We start from the raw sequence: 18637 nt of genomic DNA on the forward strand, positions 1-18637 counted from the left end.
TAGAGTATCCTGACAGGGTGCACACGGCGCGCTCTGAGCATTCAGAAGTTTGCAGTCACATACATTGACTGCAGACTTGAGCCCCAAGGGGACAACCCTTTTTCTTTAGTATTTCTTTAAGCAGGGATGAGCTGCAGTACCAGACATAACCTATATACAAGAGTAGCACTGTTTCTATATCTCTGAAACACAAATTTAATTTTTTTTTTTTTTTTTTTTTTAGTTTATGTTATGTAAAAGAAAACTAACTGCTAACCCGAGATGGAGGGAGTAGAGATTAAATATGACTATATGAAATGTTGTACTTTGGAGATAATTAATATTTCAGAAATCACCCTTTCCACTAACAATATGGTAAAATCACATTTCATTAAAGAGTAATTTGTAGTGATGAGCAAGTGTGCTCGCCACTCGAGTGAGCATCGGGGTGCTCGGGTACGCATGGAGCATCACTGGTGTTTGAGCGTCATGCTCAAGTTCACGCCCCTGTTAGACAGCCAATAAACATGCGGGTATTACAGTGTAGGGCAGGTAATCCCTGCCTGTTTTTTGACTTTCTAACAGCAGAAAAACATTCGAGGTGGGGACTTCAGCATGGAGCTCGAGCACCCCGATGCTCACTTGAGTGGTGAGCACGCTCGCTCATCGCTACTAATTTGGAAACATTGTAACAAAATATCATAAAGTGTCTTTTAAAAATGAATAAATTCTTACTCTATAAATCCGTCCACTAACATTTGTTTTTAATTTTTAAAGGTAAACTCTAGCAGGGGATAAAAGTTTCTTTTTGTCTTTGGTGGTTCTCAGCTGCCATGTTTCCATGCCGGGTTATCAGAAGTGCTGTCATTGCTTGTGATCCATCACCCCTTCTACTAAATGTAAATAACACTGCTGGATCTCAAAAATATCTCAACATATCAACCTCTGGCGGCTTCCTAAAGGGGTGGTCAAATTACTTGGAAGCTGGACAAAACTTTCTAACCAAAACTTCTATAGTCATCAATGAAGGAATCCAAAATGGCCTACCTCAAGAGTCATCCAAAATGGCCTACCAATGTAGAAGAATAAAAAACCCTAGACCCCTGACATCGGCAAGCTTATAGGCTAGGGCTAATCAATGCTTCCTGTAAAAAAGGTATGCAAATGAGCTCTGCTCCAGAAGAATGAAAGCTATTGTCATTGTCTGTACTTTTTGGAGGAGACTGGTTTGGCATACATCGTTAGTCATGATGCAAGGCTTGTTAAAAGGCCAGACATTGACAGCTTGCTCCAATAGGTGGCGCAAGTAAGACATCTTTCTCAGCTTTATTTCCAATGGTGGAGAGGTAATTTGCATACATTTTTTTTCCAAGGGCGCATTGCCTGGTCTATAGGACTCCCCGCGGCAACTGGTGGTCTCCACAAGAACAGGACCAGCCAACCAGTACCCTGCTCTTCACTGATGAGCGGCACTGACCCCAAAGAGTTGTCTGCATACGGGTATCTCTTCTTTTTGTAGGCAACTCTTTTTAGGTAATGTCCTGTTGTAAGGATGATTAAATGGCGTTGACTTATAGAAAAGCAGTACTAGATACTTTTTACTTCTGTCAGAGCAGATTTGCAGGTCATATCATACCAGTCGTCTCTGAGCAATCAGTTTTGTATGGCCCTCATTAAAAGTAGTGTTCTGACAAATTCTATCACAGCTCTGATATTATATCAGGAAGAGTCCTAGCAAGCAAGAAAAGAGGAAAATCTGCAGGTTACACAAATTCCTGGCTGCACTTTCCACAAATATGTCTGAGGAATAATGAAGAAGACAAATCCTTTGTTAGAAGCAAAATTTTTATATTCCAATGTTGGCAAAAAAAATATTATTTTGTATTTACAGATTATCTTTTGATCAGTTAAAATTCCTAAAACACCAAACAATATTTACAACATATAACACCTCAACCTACTTTAACCATGTGACTACGATTCTTAAAGGAACACTCTAGGCAACTGATCCCTTGTGTTATAACTAGTGAAGGGCTTGAGGGGGCAGAGCATGACACTGAATTTCTCTTTGGTATTCTTGAATTCCTGTGTCATGCACCACCCACTCCTAGTCTTGCACTTGACATAGAACAGTTTACCAACTTTCAGAATGGGGGATGCTACCATTATAACAATTATATTGTATCTGCTGCTAAGTAAATTAGTTCTGACCAGTAAAATTTGTTGTCTAAATATAAAAAAAAAATGGACCCAGCCAAGTGAAAGTTTCGCATCTGTGGCCATCTTAAAGTGTAACTGTACTTTCAACAAACTTTGAAAAAAGAATCAATAGTAAATGTGAAGATAAGAAACTTTGTAATATATCTGATCAGAGAATCCGGTTTCCTTCTCCCACTTTTTCTCCTCCCTTCTTCCTCCTGACCTTGTCATTCACTCTGAAAACACAGCTTTTTTTTTTGCTCAAGACAAGACAGACTGCTAGCACAGTGAGGTGCCAGATTATACAGCCTATTACATTCTATGGATAGAGGAGTGGGGAAGAAGAGAGGAGCAGTGTGAAAAAAAGGCAGAGGGAAACACAGAAAGATCATGCTGAGCTTTCTTACAAGTATTTTACCTTATCCTAGAGCTGGATTCACAATTACACAGCTTAGTACTTCTGTATAATTTTTGCCTTGCTGCTTCTATGAATGAATTCATAAATTAATTGCTAATTGAATGAAGATCAGGAATCCCTCTCTGTGTTCCATGCAGTATATGTGACACATCATAGCATCTAGTCTCCTCCCTCCAGCTCAGAGTGGATTGCAAATTAGAGATAGAGCCTGCTGTGAGGTAAACTGGTGAAAATGCAGGATACAAGTCATATAATGGCCTGAAGTAGTGTTATTCATAATGGACACACAGAACAGCTTATTCTGAAAACTTAGTTGAAAATACAGTTACCCTTTAATGGTAGCCTACTATAATGTTGTATGTTATATGTACTCCCTTTCACCATATCACCATATCGAACAATATTTACATTTGATTAATCAATTTTTTATTTCTTATCTTCAAGCATAATTCCAGTGAAACGCATAGCCATCATTCAAGCAGTAGGGGGCAATTTTCCTGTCCATAGGGGGCAGTGTTATAATCTGTCCCAAAGGGAACGATTTTATAATAGTAATTCTACCCCACAGGGAGGAATATTTTTGTAAACAATTTATAATAGTCTTGTGTATACGAGCAGTATTAAAAAAAATTGAATTAAACCAAATTTTGGCTAGACCAATAGTTATTGGGGCCTTAAAATTTCTGTACTGAGGTATGATGGGAGATTCACAATAAAAATGTCAGAAAAGGAATGGATTCTATTGTGCTTATGTGATGTCTCTCACCACTCACCACACACTTGTCCACTATACTGTATATAACTGGAAGACCTTTTACAATGACTCCAAAGATAACCAACACCGTTCATTGTGCCCATCCAAGATACAAGCTATGAAAAATCTCCTATAACGTGAAGTTAAGAAATAGTATCCCAGCTTGACTTAATAGATAAAATAGTCTTAAAATTTATCAGTTGACTGAGACTATCTTCTCTGGTCAATGTAAGAGTCCAAGTTGCATAAACAGTTATGGATACTCTATACAGAATATGACACCTCCCTCTTCAGAAGATAAGTGCAACCTCTCGGGAATGGTGTCAGACTTTAGTTGTTTCTTCATACTTCATCTTCCATTTTCACCCTCAGATCTCAAAGTTCATGAGATATCTAAGTTTGTTTCTAGACAAACAATATGCTTCTTTTTATAGATCAGTTGTGGTGGGAACTTTCATCCTGTGGTCTTCACAAATGTTCTCCAGAACATTGAACTTGGAACCAAAGCTCTGAACATTCGACAGGTTTACATTACTGCCTGAGATACTGATGGATTCCAGAGAGGACGCGTAAGAAAGTTCTCCTTCGTCAGCATACACTCGAGGCTTGTACATGTCATGTACGTTCATCTGGGCATGCAGTTTCTGTCAAAAAAAGTAATGCTTAGAATAAATCCCATGAATGTTCTGTTCAAATGTGTCACATCAGATGCCATAAACATCAAATATCTCAAAGTCATAACTATATGGAGTGCAGAGATTATAATTATAACCAAAGCATAGTTCTTCAGCCCAAAAGCCCTTCTTCCACATGAAGAGAGTAGGTGAGGGGCTAGTTAAAGATATTCTGCATTGGGTTTAGGCACTACAAGTTATCAATTTGAACTGGGTTCTAGTTCTCTGAATAAGCTTCATGTTTAAAGGAATTTTCCAGGAATACATTTTCCCTCCCCATGGCCTTTCACTAGATTAATAACTCTATTACCCTCATTAAGCGATGTCACAACTACAGTACAGGTGACCTCTTCAGCTTATCACTGGGCTCACCTGCCCGTATGATCTAGATCGTCAGAACCACTGAGACTATTAATTAGCTGCGGTGGTAATGTGCGCTGTAGTTGTGACATCACCACTGCAAAGCTGAACCCGGGGAGGGTGAGTAACCCTGAGCTTCTTATTTTAACCTAGAGGAAATTGATGGGGATGGAAAAATAATTTTCAGCAAACCCCCTTAACTTAGGACATTTTATAAAGGGGAAAGACTTAGCTTCTTAGGTTTCTTCATGGGAGGTCCATGCTTTAAACTGAGATTATGAAAGAAAATCCAGTAAGTTTCACGTTTCGGTATAACACTCAGACCTTCATCAGGCTAGGTGCCCACTATGCGTTTTTTAAGCGTTTCCGCAGCGGCAATTCCACTGCAGAAACGCTTGAAAAACGCATGGTAGAAGGCCTGCCATGTTCCCCAATGATAATCCGCATGTGCCATGCACATGATGCGGAAATTTCCGCTGCGGCTTATCCTAATAAAAAATACGCAGCACTACCAATTATTTTGCGGAAGTGCAGCGTTTTCGCAGCCATTGACTTGCATTGGAACGCATGGAATCCGCATCACTGCATCTGTACATGCAGAATCCATGCGTTTCAATATGCGGATGGTACCCGGGTATGGAGAAGAGGAGACTCTCCTCCGGACCCGGGTACCATAGTGCCCGTAAAAAAAAGAATACTAAAATAAAAAATATACATTATTCTCACCTTCTGATGGCCCCCAGTGTCTTTATCCGATGCGTCCTGGATTGCCGGCAGCTCACAGTGGACTCAAGGACCTGCCATGATGTCATATAGTCATGTGACGGGTCACGTGACCGCTGACGTCAGCAGGTCCTTTAGTCTACCGCCGGCAAGCCAGGACGCATCGGATAAAGACACCGGGGGCCATCAGAAGGTAAGTATAATATTTATTTTTTACCATTCTTTTACGGTCACACTATATAAATCCATGCCATACCAAGTTGTCAAGTACTTTCCAACTGATGCTAAAATCACTTGGAAAGCGCTTGACAACCCGCATGCGGAAATCCATGTGAAGAACGCTTCACTTCCGCTTGTCCCTGGCAGGAAAAACGCATGTACAATCCGCATGTACAATCCGCATGTGTTTTTTCTGCCAGGGAGATGCAGAAACGCTCAGGAAAAAATCCGGAGTATTTCTGCATCGTGGACACATAGCCTCAGACGGATTACTTTTAGGTTAGTTGTATGAATGGTGGAATGGTAAATGGTTCAATAAAGACAGGGGTAACAATTCGGAAGATGTGCGCTTCCAAGAGAGCATATCTTTTGTGCTGTTACCCCTGTCTATATTGTGGCATTTACCGTTCCACCATTCATATAACTAACCTAAATTTAATCCATCTGATGAAGGTCTGAGTGTTAGACCGAAACATTACAAATACTGGATTACAGTTCAAATTAAATTATGTCATTCTTCTTGCAAAAGTATGGGTGCCGGATTTTCTTTTATATTATATATGGAGTGGTATTTTGTCCGAGCATCCTCCATTACAGAGTGACGTATATCCTTGTTCTTAAACTGAGATTACATCTGAAGGATAGCTAAAATTAAAAAGACAAGTCCCCACTTAGCATTATGGCAAACTTCCCTCTTTAACAGGTTGTCCGGGGAAAATAAGCTACCTCCTATTCACAGGTGATAACTTGTTGAGCAGTAGGGGTCTGTTTGCTGGGACCCGCACTGGTTGGGAGAATGGAAAACTTTTATTCCCATTAGAATGGAGCGCTAGGGCGTATGTGCAAACTGTGCCTCATTCATTTCCTATGGGGCTGTCGAGCGCTGCATTCAGCTTTTCCCAGAAGCCCTATAGAGTGTGCGACCTGTCGCATCCACCCTGCCGAGCAATTTTGTAACAGGGGTCAAGTTCCCCATTGGGAATACAGAGTCTACAATCTACCTAACAGTGCCAGCGGTGAGACACCCACCAACTTGTGGATAGGTGATAACTTGTTTTCATTGGACAACTTCTTTAACATTATGGAACTTTTCCTGCAGAGCAATCAGATGGGCAATTCTCTGTGAAATTTAAGGCTTTGGTTACCACAACCTTTAGGTCTATATCTAAGGACCCCATCTACAGTCCTCTTGGAACACACCGTGATGAAAACTCTCTAGACTTAATTTTGTTCTTTCAGGTGATCTTGGGAATTACTTACTAATGTAATGGCACTAGTTTTGTATTTACTACAACAGAAATTCAGATACTATAAGTCTTATGCTAATTTGTTAGCACTGATAATAACTTTGCTCTATGATATATAAGAGGCATATTACCTTTTCTGGCACAACATTTTGCTTATATACATGGGCACCTTGAACATGTACTGGCTTTTGGGGCATTCAAGGGATTTTTCTGTTTTGGAAAACCCCTGTTCCGTGACTGAAGCTTGTATGTAAAAAAAAAATCTAAACTTTTTGTTTTGCTCACCCTTTCCCAGCCCAGTGCCGAGTCCCGTTGCTTCTACTGGATTCTGTTATTGTCTGCGGCACTGAAATCATGTCAACAGCTCTGCAGCCCATCAGCGAGCTCAGCTGTTTGTGCCGTCAACTCGGGCAGAGCCACCAGTTGGTTAGTTTTTTTTTAAAACAAACTGCAGCCACGGAATATGGATTTTCCAAAACCCAAAAAAACCCTTTAAACATCATGGGGTCTTTAAAGAGTTGGCTACTGCTTTCTAATTGATGGCCTATCCTTACGATAGGCCATCATCATCTGATCAGTGGGGATGCGACACCTGGCACCACCGCCGATCAGCTATTACCGGCGATGAAGGCCGGAAGTTCTCAAATGCTGCCGGAACACAGCAGCTCTGTCAAAACTATAGGAGGTAGATCTGCAGTACATGGCCACAGCCACAGAAATTAAAGGGCTTCTGTGTTCTGGTAGCATCTGAGAACTCCAGGCCACCAGTAACAGCTGATCGGCGGGGGTGCTTGGTGTCGCACCCCCGTCGATCAGATATTGATGACCTGGGGATAGCCCATCAATAAAAAAGTAGTGACGAACCCCTTTAGCTACCAATGTAGTCCATGAAAACTTTGATTAGGCCCTAATAATTTGCTTTTCTTTTCTTTTTAGAATGCTCTGCACTTGAACCTTAAGTGACATTAGTGACGTAGAGGCTTTGGCCTCCTTGGACCATGAATCCTTAGACACTGCCCCAATTGTCAGTTTGCCCCAGCTTATGTGTCATTTGAATTGGATTGTGGGGTAAAAAAAATTATGGAAGTTCATGGAACTGAGGACTATGCTGGAAATGTACCTTTCTGTCCATATAGGACTAAATTGCTCCAAAAAAATCTGATCTCTTAACTAAATAAATGTATAAAATGACATGTAATTAAATTTGTAGCCAATTGTTAATAGTGCATTGATGGCTAGGATTCTGTACAATGTCTCAATGGTTCTTTTTTGTTCATCATTTTAGCCACAGAAGTTTTTATATTTGCTGGATAATTATATATATCACCTAGTATACAGTGGCCTGGAGACATCAAACTCAAGGAAAGCATTTCCCAGTATAAAGACAGTAATTTGTTAGTGCAGAATCATTATTTTTTCTGTTTGCTGATTTGTGTTTTTGGAGATCTGGGAGCGATCATTAAATGCCAAGAATAGAATGCAGCCTCTCTCATCCAGCTTATAGTTTTAACTCTCATATCTCTGTACGGCAGCATAAAGATTACATTCATTATTAGGTGTTTGAGATGACAGAGGATAAAATAAGAGGATAATTCAAGCGTCTGACTGACATATGTCACCCTTTGCAATATTTAAAGGTAAATTTCACTTAATGTCATATTGGTAAATCAAATGATATAATTGTTCAAGGGTCTGTGGAATAGAACTATGACGCATTTATTCAAAGCACAATATAAGGGACTGCAGTATTTTGTAGATGACTTAGGCTCAATTCAGGCCACTTATGCTTATCATTCGAAATCCTTAAACCTCTCTGTGTCTGAAAATTAAAATATATGGGCATGTCAAATGCTTACTGTTAACGCATGAGAAAGTAAGATTTTAGAAAATAAGAAGGCAAAATAATTACACTACCGTTCAAAAGTTTGGGGTCATTTAGAAATTTCATTATTTTTTAAAGAAAAGCACATTTTTTTTCAATGAAACTAACATTAAATGAATCAGAAATACACTCTATATATTGTTAATGTGGTAAATGACTATTCTAGCTGCAAACGTCTTGTTTTTATTGCAATATCTACATAGATGTATAGAGGCCCATTTCCAACAACCGCCACTCCAGTGTTTTAATGGTACATTGTGTTTGCTAACTGTATAAGAAGGCTAATGGATGTTTAGAAAACCCTATAAAACCCTTGCACAAGTATGTTAGCCCAGCTGAAAACGGTTTGGCTGATTTGAGAAGCTATAAAATTGACCTTCCTTTGAGCTAGTTGAGAATCTGGAGCATTACATTTGTTTGCTGTATGAAACTCTCAAAATGGCCAGAAAAAGAGAACTTTCATGTGAAACTCGACAGTCCATCCTTGTTCTTAGAAATGAAGGCTATTCCATGCGATAAATTGCCAAGAAACTGAAGATTTCCTACAACGGTGTGTACTACTCCCTTCAGAGGAGAGCACAAACAGGCTCTAACCAGAGTAGAAAGAGAAGTGGGAGGCCCCGCTGCACATCTGAGCAACAAGACAAGTACATTATAGTCTCTAGTTTGAGAAATCGACGCCTCACAGCTCCTCAACTGGCAGCTTCTTTAAATAGTACACGCAAAACGCCAGTGTCTACAGTGAAGAGGCGACTCCGAGATGCTGGCCTTCAGGGCAAAGTGGCAAAGAAAAAGCCATATCTGAGATTGGCTAATAAAAGGAAAAGATTAATATGGGCAAAAGAACACAGAGGATTGGACAGAGGAAGATTGGAAAAAAAGTTTTATGGACAGATGAATCAAAGTTTGAGGTGTTTCGATTACACAGAAGAACTTTTGTGAGACGCAGAACAACTGAAAAGTTGCTGGAAGAGTGCCTGATGCCATCTGTCAAGCATGGTGGAGGTAATGTGATGGTCTGAGGTTGCTTTGGTGCTGGTAAAGTGGGAGATTTGTACAAGGTAAATGGGATTTTGAATAAGGAAGGCTATCACTCCATTTTGCAATGCCATGCCATACCCTGTGGACAGCGCTTGATTAAGCCAATTTCATCCTACAACAGGACAATGACCCAAAGCACACCTCCAAATTATGCATGAACTATATAGGGAAGAAGCAGACAGCTGGTATTCTATCTGTAATGGAGAGGCCAGCGCATTCACCTGATTTCAACCCCATTGAACTGTTGTCGGAGCAACTTGACCGTATGGTACGCAAAAAGTGCCAATCAAGCCAATCAGGAAGCACGGGGTGAAATTTCTCATGATTACCTCAGCAAATTATCAGCTAGAATGCCAAAGGTCTGCAATGCTGTAATTGCTGCAAAGGGAGCATTCTTTGACGAAAGCAAAGTTTGAAGGAGAAAATTATTCTTTCTAATAAAAATCATTGTTTCTAACCTTGTCAATATCTGGACTATATTTTTTATTCATTTTGCAACTCATTGGATAAATAAAAGTATGAGTTTTCATGGAAAACACAAAATTGTCTGGGTGACCCCAAACTTTTGAACGGTAGTCTATATGTAAAGAAATATGACAAAGGTGTGTGCAATATAGACCTAAACAAAGACATCTATAGAAACTGCAGGGTTTCTCCACAGGTACTCTTGGGGCTCACATTCTCTCTTTGTCTTCTTCTTTCACTTAGTGATAAAATGTTCAATGTGACCAAGCACTTGCTTTTCTCAATATTTAGAAGCAGAAAGGGGACTGTAATGGGGTCTGCAGTTACTCCATTTGAGGAAATAAGGCAGGCTAGAAGTCAGAAGCTTGCAGCTAAACTAAAGATAGAAATGTCATTCAGGTGCAAATTAGTGCTATATACCTGCTGCACTACTGTACCTCACTTCAGTACTGCAACCTGATGCTGTGGCAAAACTGATTTCCAATGATTAGTGAGAAAAAATATTATTTGATTTGGTGACATATCATTCAAAGTTTAAAAGTAAAAAAAAGTGCCCGAAAGTGAAAAACAAATAAAAAAAAAATTGTAAATATATATAAAAAAAATGCAAAAAATAATCCCCAAAAAATAAAAATATATTGTACCCATAATATTTATTTATTATGAAAAAAAAATAAACCAATAAAAGTATACATATTTGGTATCGCCACATCCAGAATGACCTCACCTATAAAACTGTCCCACTAGTTAACCCCTTTAGTGAAGGTAAAAAAAAAAAAAAAACACAGCAAAAAACGATGCTTTATCATCATACAGTCAAACAAAAAATGCAATACAACGCAATCAAAAAGACGAATGCAAATAAAAATGGTACTGCTGAAAACGCCATCTTGTCCCACAAAAAACAAGCCGCCATACAGCTCTATCAGCCAAAAAATAAAAAAGTTATAGCTCTCAGAATAAAGTGATACAAAAAAAATATTTTTTCTATAAAAAAGTTTTTATTGTGTAAAAGCGCCAAAACTTAAAAAATATATAAATGTGGTACCGCTGTAAACGTACTTACCCGAAGAATAATGCTGCCTTATCAATTTTACTACATGCAACAGCATAAAAAATAAAAAAAAACAATTCTGGAATTGTTGGTTTTTGTTTATTCTGCCTCCCAAAAATCAGAATAGAAAGCGATCAAAAAATGTCACGTGCCCGAAAATGGTACCAATAAAAACGTCAACTTGTCCCGCAAAAAAACAAGAAGTCACATGACTCTGTCAGCCGAAATATGGAAAAATTCTAGCTCTCAAAATATGGCGATGCAAAAACCAGTCTTTGCAAAAAAGCGTCTTTTAGTGTGTGACAGCTGTCAATCATAAAAACCCGATATGAATCTGGTATCGCTGTAATCACACCAAGCCGAAGAATAAAGTCGTCTACTCACTTATACCGCACAAACAACGGCATAAAAAATAAACTCTAGAGTTAGGGTTGTGCTAGGGTTATGGTTGGGCTAGGGTTAGGGTTGGGCTAGTGTTAGGCTAGGGATATGGTTGGGGTTGGGCTAGGTTTAGGGTTGGGCTAGGGTTAAGGTTGGGGTTGTGCTAGGGTTAAGGTTGGGGTTGTGCTAGGGTTGGGGTTGTGCCAGGGTTGCGGTTGTATTAGGGTTGGGGTTAGGGTTGTGTTGGGGTTGGGATTTTTTCAAAAGTAAAGAAAAAAAAGATGACAATATGGCGACTAGTGTTGCGCGCAAGTGCTCGCTACTTGAGTTTGCATCGGGTGCTCGTGTATGCACCGAGTATCTCGGGTGCTCGAATAACACGCTCTAGTCTCCGCCCCATATGTTTTGCAGCTGGCAAAAAACCTCACTGGGATTGCCTGCTATCACGAGCGATCCCCGCATGTTTTTTTTTGGGAGTCTAATAACCGTGAAACATGCAGGGCGGGGACTCGAGCATGTCACTTGAGCACCCGTGATACTTGGTGCATACCCGAGTACTCGATGCAAACTCAAGTAGCGAACATTTGCACTCAAGACTTATGACAACTTATTCAATATGATGATCTAATGTTATCAAATTCTGTGTCGTACCTCTGGGTTCAAAATGTTCACTATATCCCTTGATAAAATCCTTGAGGGGTCTAGTTTCTAAAATGGGGTCACTTCTGGGGGGTTTCCACTGTTTAGACGCATCAGGGACTCCCCAAATGCAACATGGCGTCCGCTAATTATTCAAGCAAATTTTACATTCAAAAAGTTAAATGGCGCTCCTTCCCTTCCGTGCGCCAAAACAGTGGTTTTCCCCCATATATGGGGTATCGGCTTACTCAGGAGAAATTGCACAACAAATTGCATGGCACAATTTCTCCTGTTACCCTTATGAAAATGCAAAATTGGAGGCTGAAAAACATTTTTGTTGGAAAAATGTGAAAATGTTATTTTTATGGCTCAATGTTCTAAACATCTGTGAAGCAACTGTTCCAGGTGCTCACAACACACCTAAATAAGTTCCCTGAGGGGTCTAGTTTCCAAAATGGTGTCACCTGTGGGGGGTTTCCACTATTTAAGCGCATCAGGGGCTCTCCAAACGCGACATGGCATCCTCTCCCAATTCCAGCCAATTTTTCATTCAAAAAGTCACAGAGTGCTCCTTCCCTTCTGAACCCTGCCATGCGTCCAAACAGTGTATTTTCCCCATATATGGGGTATCGACATACTCAGGAGAAATTGCACAAAGGTTTCTGGGGTCCATTTTCTCCTCTTACCCTTGTGAAAATAAAAAATTTGGGGCTAAAACAATATTTTTGTGGAAAAAGTTAGACTTTTTTATTTTCACGGCATGTTATAAACTTCTGTGAAGCACCTTGGGGTTCAGGGTGCTCACCACACATCTAGATAAGTTCTCTGAGGGGTCTAGTTTCTAAAATGGTGTCACCTGTGGGGGGTTTCCACAGTTTAGACACATCAGGGGCTCTCCAAACGCAACATCGCGTCTGCTAATTATTCAAGCAAATTTTACATTCAAAAAGTCAAATGGCGCTCCTTCCCTCCCGAGTCCTGCCATGCGCCCCAACAGTGGTTTTCTCCCACATATGGGGTATTGGCGTGCTCAGGAGAAATTGCACAACAAATTTTGGGGTTCATTTTTTTCTGTTATCTTTGCAAAAATAGAAAAAATGGGGTCAAAAATAAAATTTTTGTGAAAAAAGTTATGTTGATTTTTTTCTTCCACATTCCAAAAATTCCTATGAAGCACCTGAAGGGTTAATAAACTTCTTGAATGTGTTTTTGAGCACCTTGAGGGGTGCAGTTTTTTAGAATGGTGTCACTTTTGGGTATTTTCTGTCATAAATGTGATGTGGTCCCTAAAAAAAATGGTTTTGTAAATTTTGTTGGAAAACTGAGAAATCGCTGGTCAACTTTTAACCCTTATAACTTCCTAACTAAAAAAAATGTTGGTTCCAAAATTGTGCTAATGTAAAGTTGACATGTGGGAAATGTTATTTATTAACTATTTTGCGTGACATATCTCTTGGATTTAAGGGCATGAAAATTCAAAGTTAGAAAATTGCAAAATTTTCAAAATTTTTGCCAAATTTCTGATTTTTTTACAAATAAACGCAAGTAATATCAAAGAAATTTTACCACTATCATGAAGTACAATATGTCACGAAAAAAAATTCTCAGAATCAGGGGGATCTGATGAAGCGTTCCAGAGTAATTACCTCATAAAGTGACAGTGGTCAGAATTGTAAAAATTGGCCTGGTCATTAACGTGCAAACCACCCTCGGGAGTAAAGGAGTTAAAGGGGTTGAACACTATTTGGACAATCCCTTCCTAAATGCTGTAGTCCTTCATTATTATGCCATGTAAGCGCTCTAGCCAATCAGGGGCCAATAATGGGCTGCAGCACACACATCTCCCTCGGATGTCTGGATTTCGGTAGAGAGAAGTATGAGTGCTGCAGTGCTCACATGACAAATCACTATCACCCAAGCACTGATGGCCCAGCGCCAACATCGCTGGAACAAAGTATTTGTATATCCACACATACAGGTGCATCTCACTAAATTAGAATATCATCAAAAAGTTAATTTATTTCAGTCCTTCAATACAAAAAGTGAAACTCATATATTATATAGAGTCATTACAAACAGAGTGATCTATTTCAAGTATTTATTTCTGTTAATGTTGATGATTATGGCTTACAGCCAATGAAAACACAAAAGTCATTATCTCAGTAAATTAAAATACCTTATAACAACAGCTTGAAAAATGTTTTTAAAATCCGCAATGTTGGCCTACTGAAATGTATGTTCAGTAAATGCACTCAATACTTGGTCGGGCTCCTTTTGCATCAATTACTGCATCAATGCGGCGTGGCATGGAGGCGATCAGCCTGTAGCACTACTGAGGTGTTATGGAAGCCCAGGTTGCTTTGATAGCAGCCTTCAGCTCGTCTGCATTGTTGGGTCTGGTGTCTCTCATCTTCCTCTTGACAACACCCCATAGATTCTCTATGGGGTTAAGGTCAGGCGAGTTTGCTGGCCAATCAAGCACAGTGATACTGTTGTTTTTAAACCAGGTATTGGTACTTTTGGCAGTGTGGACAGGTGCCAAGTCCTGCTGGAGAATGAAATTTCCATCTCCAAAAAGCTTGTCGGCAGAGTGAAGCATGAAGTGCTCTAAAATTTCCTGGTAGACGGCTGCGCTGACTTTGGTCTTGATAAAACACAGTGGACCTACACCAGCAGATGACATGGCTCCCCAAACCATCCCTGATTGTGGAAATTTCACACTAGACCTCAAGCAACTTGGATTGTGTGCCTCTCCACTCTTCCTCCAGACTCTGGGACCTTGATTTTCAAATGAAAATTGGAACTCTGGGACCTTGTGGAGTGTGTCAATGACTGCCTTCTGGACATCTGTCAAGTCAGCAGTCTTCCCCATGATTGTGGAGCCTACTGATACAGACTAAGGGACCTTTTTAAACAAATCGGAAGCCTTTGCGGGTGTTGTTTGTTAATTATGTGAATTTACTGAGATACTGACTTTTGTGTTTTCATTAGCTGTAAGCCATAATCATCAACATTAACAGAAATAAACACTCGAAATAGATCACTCTGTTTGTAATGACTCTATATAATATATGCATTTCACTTTATGTATTGACGAACTGAAATAAATTAACTTTTTGATGATATTTTAATTTAGTGAGATGCACCTGTATTTTAAAGGTATGCACAAGATCTCTATCTAAACAAGGATACAGGGTACATTGTAGAGATTTTTTAGGAGGAAAATATTAAGGCTCCCATTGTAGACTTCCCTTACATTTAGATATCATGAGAAAATGTTATATGCCTCATTCTACTTAATTCTTTAGCAGCCAGGGGACTGTAATGGGGTCTTCAGTTACTCCATACAAGGAAATGTGTGAAGCCAAAAGTCATGGATGTCTGTTTTAATTAACCAAGCGATTCACTGAATAGAAGTTGCTTCTTAGCAGGAATTAATATTTAGGGGCAGATAGACAACATATGTTTACCATATTAACCTATTGCAGTTCTGTGGCAGGTAAAGTACAGAGTTGCAATTTATGATGATAAATTAAACATACAGGGATACACATATCAATCTATGCAGCTGCACAATGAACCAGTGAATAAATTGCCCCTTGCTAAAAGCAGAATACTATCCTTTAGACTGCATATAAGGAACTGAGTTAATAAATTTTAGTTCAGTAAAAAGAAAGACATAAGAGATTATTACAGTATATGACAAGTTATTAGGGACCAAAAGACCTATATACCATCTTTGTAAAAGAGCCCTCTGCTGTCAGGGCCCACCCTGCTTCCACTGTATTAATATAACATTCTACCTTTTTTAGCGTCGTCTCCAGTGTCCTAGAAAATTTTCTGTGCAAAGAACTCTGACTAGTAAAAGTACGATGTCCAGCATTTGCGTGCTGAAAAATGAAACAATACTATTAATATGCATTGCACGAAATATGAAACCAAATTCAATCCAATTATCCCACTTCCCCAAATAGCTAACTAATGACCCAGCAATAAAAGTACATTGTTGTAATGACCATCTCAATATTTCACTGACTTTGAACAAGCTAAACTATCATCAACAATGAAACCCGTTGAATCCAAAGAACTTACCTGAATTCTCAAGGAGCTGACTCTTTCAAAACTTTGTTTTCTTCCAGTGTGATAGCTCTGAACAAAATTAGATGCACATTTCAGTGGGAAATAACATTTGTAACTCTATGAAAGGGTCAATCAAGAAAAACCCAACACAGTGATATATGTCCCTAGGGTATAAGGGTTTCATGTATAGGGAAGCTTTAGTCTAGTCTTATTTGCATCTTTGGAAAACAAAATTATTCATTTTATATATTTTGAACGGTTTTGGTGCTATAAATCCTACATTTTTATTAGCCACATTGGCTGTTTCATCTGGGTGTCTTAGATATTTCAACAATATATTTGATTCCATAGATAAAAAATATTATTTATCGTGAATGCTGCACAGGGGACAAACAGCCGACTAACAACCATACATGTGACATGCAGAAGTAGTGCTGTTGCTTCCAAAGCAACTGTTACAAATAACACAAGCACAGGAGACAGGAAGTGTTGTGCTTCAGAAGCATCCAGCAACTAGAGGGGTTAACACAATCACAGGAGACAGGGAGTGTTTTAGCAGAGCCCCAGGGGGATTGTGGGGAACTTGTTATTGTAGTCTGGCTGAAGCCGAAGAGAAAGGTGATGTTTTATCTGGATCTGACAGAAGGCAACTGAACAGGATTCAGATCAGGAGAGAAACTAAACACAGGTCAGATAAACTCCCTGAACTAACAGTGCAGAGTATTATTGGACAGGAAGATAAGGACTGGAAGGAGTTGTGTCACAGGGATCATCTCCCTCATCAAACCCTCCCCCCCTCCATCTCCGTGCAGGATAAAGAATGCTGTGTACTATTGTGTCCTGAAGCCTATGGTCGCCCTGAGTAACGGTTCCCCCAGGATTCCAAAGAATTCATGGAACCCACCTCGCCTTATCTGAACATAGCGGCGTGCGTGTAACATACACTTCTCCTCTTAGTCTGACTCCAGTCTTTTGCTGCAGCCCTGCTGGTCGGACCACAACTTTCCTGCTCTTGCTGCACTGCAGTGTTGGGTTGCTAAAGTAACACCCAAAGATAAAGTCTTACCTGGTGACCTATTTACAGAGGAATTGTCCTGATGTGCATGGCCGGATAATTGAAGTTAATTCGTTTTTGTCTCCTATTCTTCTGCGTTGCTGTTTACTAGATTTTTTTATCTTGATCCCAACTTCTGCTTTCCTCCTCGTTCTAATATTCCTCTTTGGATTTTCTGCCTGGTTGCTATTGTTCCACTCCTGACTCTGACTCTTGGCTATGCTTCTGACTATCTTTCCATCCGGTCCTCTGACCTAGCAAATCCTGACTGATCTCCGACAATTCTTTTGCTCTCAGTGAGATAAGCCACCGCCAGTGAGATAAGCCACCTCCAGAAGAGTTTGGCAGCAGCTTTCTCAAAGAGAACACAGGAGAGCTTGGCACAGAAGACTGCTCCTGTGTATGGAGGAATCGGGCGAAATAGCTTAGTGACAACTTGTGGCTCCATTCTTGACTACTCTACAACTGCATCAGTGCTACCGCCACTAATCTGTGGCTATCCTGAGGACATAGTGGTCTGTATTCTGCACCCGAGACTAGCCAGTATTCAATGAATTACGGCCTAGAGAATCTACACATCTGTTCTGTAATCGTAAGAAAGACGGGGAACTTTGTTGCTAATTTTCTACCAGTATGTTGCACAATCAACATCATAGTAGCTATACTGGGGTGTTTGGGGAATTACACATCTAATCAGAGTTTGATCACAGTCATTTGTATAATTGACCTGATTCTCTCGGATGAGAGAATGTATGGCCGTCTGCACCTGCCCTAAGCTGGTGCTATTTGCTATCATGTATGAACCACCTAAATGTATGACCGGAACACTTACATTCACGAAGGTTATAAATTAAACGGACACTACAGAATTCTTTGGAGAATGTTGGAAATCACAAGCCTGTATATTTCTTACTCTCACCAGTCATAAACTGAGACCCTGCTACATCTGCACCTCCTATTACAGAGGTAATGGACTGAACTACCACAAAAAATACACCAGTATTCTATATGGTACATGGTCCGTGGGGGGCTGACTATGTTATGGATTTTCATTGAGGTCCAGTTACACTTCAAACAAATCCAGTATGGTGTTTTAAAATTACCGAATGTCGACGTCTATTTGATCGATCAAAACCCCCTGTTCCTGCTCCTACTCTGTTTTCATCTTGATTTTTCAACGAATGAACCTATGAGAATCAAAAAAATTCAAGGAATGAGAGATTACTCCAACTTGAAGAAAAAATAATTTGTTGACAACTGTCTCAGACTCGAGGAACCCTTACCTGAATGCTGTTAGAACGACCCACTCTTGTCTTATTATTGGCGACCACTGACGGTGCCTGCGTGTGAGAGATAAATATTCAGTAATTATCAAGCATCTTGGAGGTATGACAGGGAATCACACAAATGCCCAAAAACAATGGCAGTCTCTACCGGTGGAGAACGTAGCTGCCAATACATCCACAAC

At 39.9% G+C, this 18637-nt stretch overlaps 1 protein-coding gene across 3 annotated transcripts in view; it reads right to left on the reverse strand.

Moving 5' to 3' along the window:
* Positions 1–1806: 1806 nt before the first annotated feature.
* LOC141272369 (cadherin-like protein 26) overlaps positions 1807–18637 on the reverse strand; it is a 158599-nt gene continuing 141768 nt past the window's right edge. For all 3 annotated transcript variants that reach the window (XM_073683024.1, XM_073683022.1, XM_073683023.1), the window contains 5 exons: positions 18453–18509; positions 18273–18356; positions 16128–16184; positions 15839–15925; positions 1807–3994 (listed from right to left, as the gene is read on the reverse strand). In XM_073683024.1, the coding sequence (XP_073539125.1) occupies positions 3779–3994; positions 15839–15925; positions 16128–16184; positions 18273–18356; positions 18453–18509 (501 nt within the window). In that variant the 3' untranslated portion in view covers positions 1807–3778. The remainder of the gene's footprint in view (positions 3995–15838; positions 15926–16127; positions 16185–18272; positions 18357–18452; positions 18510–18637) is intronic.

This window comes from Phyllobates terribilis, unplaced genomic scaffold (assembly GCF_046119375.1).
Source record: "Phyllobates terribilis strain yellow unplaced genomic scaffold, ASM4611937v1 Scaffold_5__5_contigs__length_657084704, whole genome shotgun sequence".
NCBI classification, from domain to species: Eukaryota; Metazoa; Chordata; class Amphibia; order Anura; family Dendrobatidae; genus Phyllobates; species Phyllobates terribilis.